The sequence below is a fragment of the Antrostomus carolinensis genome, unplaced genomic scaffold (genome assembly GCF_000700745.2).
Source record: "Antrostomus carolinensis isolate BGI_N321 unplaced genomic scaffold, ASM70074v2 scaffold32812, whole genome shotgun sequence".
Classification (NCBI taxonomy): domain Eukaryota; kingdom Metazoa; phylum Chordata; class Aves; order Caprimulgiformes; family Caprimulgidae; genus Antrostomus; species Antrostomus carolinensis.
Genome location: NW_010298109.1, coordinates 2,709 through 7,813, shown reverse-complemented (window position 1 = coordinate 7,813; position 5,105 = coordinate 2,709). Strand labels below are relative to the sequence as shown.

The window sequence follows — 5,105 nt, the reverse complement described above, 5'->3', positions numbered from 1 at the left end:
GGTGCCTGGCAGGCTTGGGGCATTTTCTGGGGATGGGGGTGCCAAGAGCAGGTCTCCCTGCATGAGACCTTCTCCAGGAGAGCAGCAGAGCCTCAAAGCCGATGGGCAGAGGTCTCTGGCACTGATGACCGTGCTGGCCGCTCCACAGATGGCTTCAGCAGCATGAGTGTGTGGAGAAGCTCAACATGCACGCCATCCTGAGCGCCTCCGTGGGGCAAGAGCAGCTCCTCACCGAGCTGCTGGTCTCCTACTCCAAGGTGAGCCTCCTTGGGCGCAAGAGGCCTTCAGCCTCAAGCTGGGGTTGCCTTGTGGACAACATGCAATTATGGAATAAAAATGGTGAAAAATTTGCTGTATCTCCAGCGAAAGCATTTGACTTGTGGTTTGCAGTGTTGCTTTGTAAAGAAAATTAAAGGTCAAGCTGTGATATTTCTACTCGCTGGTCTCTGGTTCCTCTCTGGAGGTTGCTTTACTCTCTGTTCTCTGGTTCCTCTCTGGAGGTTGCTTTGTTCCCTTTCGTGCACCAGCCCCTGTGGCTGTGGGTCTCTGCCCCATACTGGGGGTGTTACTGCCCCAGAGCGCACCAGGCTGCACCAGGACTCGTGGTTCCTTGGACCTGCCCAGCTCCTCAGGGGTGTCTTCCCCCTTTGCAACCCCAGGAGCTCTCTGCCCTCTGGTCTGTTGGGGAAAAGCTGCTGCTATCTGAGCTGGGTGAATATCAAGACAGCACACCCCAAGGCTGTCCTTCTCCATGGGGTGACTCCGAAGTTGGTGGGGCTGAGCATTAGCACTAAAACTGGTTCCCGCTCTGGCACTGGTCTGAAAGGCTTCCCTCTGCTGTCCCTTCCCTGTCTAGATTCCTGTTCTCATTGGGGAGCTGATCTCTGTGGAGATCTGGAAGTACAAGATCTTTCCTGTGCTGTGCCGGCTGGAGGACTTCAAGCCAAGAAGCACCTTCCCCATCTACGTGGTGGGGCGTAGAGGGGGAATCAGCCTGGGAATTGAGCAGGCACTGCTATGCTTAAAAATAAATCTCACCCTGAAGACCTCAGAGCTGGGGTTTTACATCTCACCAGCCTGAGAAGCTGCAGTGGACAATGTGACAGTGGGAAGCACCTGGTTTCCCAAAGCCACAAGCAACAAGCCCGTATCCTCACCCCCAAGAGGGACAGGGACCTGCTCAGCCCTGTGGAAGGCTGTTCCCCTGCCTAATCTCACACAGGGGCTTGCTGGAGCTGCTGGACGCAGCAAAAGCTGCTCCTGGAGGTGGCTGTGCTCCTGGCTTGCAGCTCCTGGTGACTCGGTGCTACCCTGGCTCCCAGGCAGCAACACCCCAGGGGCATTTGCCCCTCTTTGAGCACTGTTTTTCTCTGGCACTTCTAACCAGAGGCCTTTCTGAGGTTACATACCTCCAGGTTAAAAAAACCCCATGGATTTTTCTTACCCAGCTCCTGGGAACCGCGGTCCCTTGGGCCATTCTTGGCACGGGAACAATCTCAGGAGCTCAGCTTCCCTGTGTAGCGTGCAGCCCGTGACCTACAGGAATCTGCCTGAGGCCTGGAAGTTTTAGCCGGGTTTTGGTCCAGGGTAACAACTTGCTGGGGAAAGGTGGTGCCTTCCCTGGCCAGCTGTTTGCAGCGTTCCCTCGAGGCAGTTGCCTCGTGGTCCCCAGTCTGGGACAGCGCTGGCTGGTCCCAGGCAGTGGCCAGAGCCCTGCAGAGCCCTGCCTGCTGGGAAGCGGGATTCTCTTATCAGCGTGTTACAGTGTCAGAGGCATGTTAACGTAAATATTGATATGAACTGTAGGAACTGGAGTTGTTTTAGAGATTAAATCACTTGTATTTGGCTCTTGGACTTGAGTTTGGCCACAACTACACAAGCAGCCTCTTAGAAGAGCCCTTTTCCCAGTCCCATTGCCTGTGTCCTCGGTGCTGGTGACCACGCTGCTGTTACCTCACTTTTGCCATTTTCATCCCACAGCTGCATCATGAAGCCTCCATCATTAACCTCTTGGAGACAGTGTTTTTTTACAAGGTAAGAGGCAGGTTCAGCTTTTTTCAGTGTAAAGCCCCTGGAGGTGGAAGGCCATGGCTATAGGGACTGGCTGGCTGTGACGTTCTTGTCGTTGTGAAGGAGATCTGTGAGTCAGCAGAGGACAGCATTCTGGATTTGATTGATTATTGCCACCGAAAACTGACCCTGCTCGCAGCCCGGAGCGCCAACGGACAGACAGTGACCACAGCAGAGCTTCATCCCACAGATCTGCCCAGCCCCTCATCCATGCAGGTGAGGAGAAAGTCCCTGGGGACACCTGTGATGGAGGATGTGGGCAGCTTGAAGAGGCACAGGGAGGCCTTTCCATGGAGAACCCCTTGGCTGCAACCCTGGCACCTCCTGCCCGTCTCAGAAGGTGTCTGGTGCTGGTGCTCATCCACACCAGCAGCTCGGCTGGGCTAGCAGCTGCACTCACCTCCCTCCACCCCACAGCCACGCTTCCTCCCTCTCTGGTGGCAGTGCCAGTCTGAGGCTTCCTGCAGGACACGGTCTGAGCTGGCACTCTGAGTGAGGGGACACTGGAGAGCTGACAGTTACACAAAATATTCAGCACAGGTTTTGGCTGTTTGCTGTTGCTCTCAAAAGCTGTGTGGGTATGTCTCCCTGTCTCCCTGGAGCTTCTGAAGCCACCCTAGCTCAGGCTGCAGCTGGAGCCAGCCAGGGTTAACCATGAGAGGGATCCCTCCCTAAACGGATGTACGAGAGGACTAGGAATTCTCTTAATGTGTGTCCCCCCAACTTCTGCTCTCAGAACTGCCTCCTCTCTGTGCTGGCTGGGACTAGTGGTGAGCCCAGAGCTGTTCCCAGTCAGGTGTTTCAGGGCTGCCACATGCACCTTCCCAGTGTGGCACCTCTCTGCTTCTGGGACTCTGCTTCTCAGCACCTTGAGTTTTCTCCTTAAATTGTGCACATCACCAGAAGTGTCTGGAGAAGCGGGGTTAAAGCGATAGCCTGCAGGCTTGGCCGTACCTCCATCCTTTGGCTTGTTGCCCGAGCACGTGCTCCTCTTCCAGAAAAGGGAAGGAAGCAGAGGGCTCCCGAGCACAATGGGGATGTTTTCCAGGAAATGTTTTCCCAGCTGGGGAGAGGAAGGGGGTATCTCATTGCTTTACCACGACTCAAGTTTAAAAAAAACCCCGACCTTTTCTAGCCAATAGGGTTCTAAAAGCATTCATCTCCCAGGGAGCCTGGTTTCCTCTGATTCATTCCAGCCCCTCCTGACTCTACATACAATAACCCCCTACAAAAAGCTGTTCCTGCCCTCTCCTCAGTTGTGGAGCCTGTTGCCCTTTGTGACTGTGTACGGTGGTAACCCCCGGAGCAGGACCTTTTCTGCTGTTCCCCAGAAGCACGGGCCAAAGATAGCCCCTGCCTGAAAGTAGCAGAGATGAGGTCTGGATACTAGGAGCTGCTGTAGGAAACAGCCTGACTGAGGGAGTTTGGAGAGGGAGGTGAGGAGAAGAACCCAAAAAGCTTTCTTGGTAGCTAGTGGGGCACCAGCACAGGGAGCTTAGAGCTTCTCACCACAGGAATTTGGAAGGGAACTCTTGCAGTGGTGCTTTAGAGGAAAAGGAGTTGCTGAGGTCAGCGCTTTGCACATGAAGACATGAGCCTCTGAGCTCCTAGGATGGGAGAGGAGAAGCTCTGCCTGGGCCAGGGAGAAGGACTTAGCACCTCTCAGCCTAGCCATACCGGTGGTCTCGAGAGGGGCTGTCAGAGCATGGTCAGGCTGTTAGCGTGTGGGGGTGAACGGGGTGTCCGTGTGCCTGGGAAGGGAAGGAGGCCGGCTGGCTGGAGAGCGTGGCAGAGCTGTGGGCTGGGAGAACCACAGGCAGATATTCTGGCTGGCTGTAGGCAAGCTGGAGGGGAGAGGCAGAGCCAGGAAGGGTGGATGTAGGTCTGCAGCTGCGCCAGGACCAAGTTTCTCCCTCTTCCTCCTCCTCCTCCTCCTCTGGTTCCTCTGCTGATCATGCAGCTCCCCCCTCCCTCAACCTCACGTGTCTCTGTGGCACCATGGGTCACCAAATGATCCCCAAAGGAGAGAGAGGAGCGGTCTGAGACTGGCCTCTTTCAGGGGATGTCCCTGTGCAGGGGTGCTGCTGCCAGTAACCACCCATGACCTGTTAGGGGCAGGGAGATGAGGGACGAGCAGCAGTGGGCTGCAAGCACTTCTGCATCTGCCCAGGCAAACAGGCAGTGCTGGCACAGTCAAGATGAGAAGAAGAATTTGTTTTGCAGGGCTCTGGTTTCCTCCCCAGAATGTGGTTACTGATGTGCAGCCAAGAAGCTGCCTCCCTTTAGCTCCAGGGAAATGGGCCCTGAAATCCCAAGGCTGTGCTTGTCCTTCCACAGGAGCTGCAGAAACAGGCGGAGACGATGGAGTTTGAGATTTCCCTGAAAGCCCTGTCAGTGCTGCGGTTCATTACCGACCAGGTGGAGAGGTAGGTGCCCAGGAGCAGCAGAGGACATGCACCAATCTGGCTGAGATTCCTGTGGGGGCCACAGCGGGTGCCTGGACCCCTTTCAGCAGCTGGCTGTGTCCGTGGTGGCAGTGGCACTGCGCCCTGGGAGGCAAATACAGCAGCACTCCACCCTGCTACTTAGTCCTCGGGGGAGCCCAGATCCTGTGTTTATTTTCCTGCCTCTCCCATTTGCCTCAGGGAGCATTTGTATCTGTTCTGGCACTTGCCTTCGAGCACTGGTTCACCCTTTCTGTCATCTCTCCAGTCTGCCCCTGAGCGCGCTGACACGGATGCTGAACACCCACAACCTGCCCTGCCTCCGGGTCGAGCTGGTGGAGCATTGCCCCTGGAGCTGCCGGGAAGCCGGTACGGATCGTGCCTCGTGGTACCTGGGGTGCTGTGATGGCGTGGTGGGACCTGCTCCACTGATGGGTCTGCTGCTGGAGACCTTGCAGGAAGCTGCTCCCCCTCTAGCCTCCCCTCCGGCCCCCTCCCCTCGCTCCTCACCAGTGCTCCCTGCCTGAAGCTGTACAGCTGGAGAGTAGCAGCCGCACAGCTGGGCTGGGGAGCCAGCAGTGCTCCAAAAAG

The 5,105-nt window shown here is 56.3% G+C and overlaps 1 protein-coding gene across 1 annotated transcript in view; it reads left to right on the top strand.

Annotated features, from left to right (window-relative positions):
• Positions 1–148: 148 nt before the first annotated feature.
• ZMYND10 (zinc finger MYND-type containing 10) overlaps positions 149–5,105 on the top strand; it is a gene marked incomplete at its 5' end in the record, with an annotated part of 6,801 nt that continues 1,844 nt past the window's right edge. Inside the window, 6 exons of the mRNA XM_029083581.1 lie at positions 149–257; positions 857–970; positions 1,981–2,034; positions 2,134–2,286; positions 4,408–4,496; positions 4,783–4,883. Of these exons, the coding sequence (XP_028939414.1) occupies positions 149–257; positions 857–970; positions 1,981–2,034; positions 2,134–2,286; positions 4,408–4,496; positions 4,783–4,883 (620 nt within the window). The remainder of the gene's footprint in view (positions 258–856; positions 971–1,980; positions 2,035–2,133; positions 2,287–4,407; positions 4,497–4,782; positions 4,884–5,105) is intronic.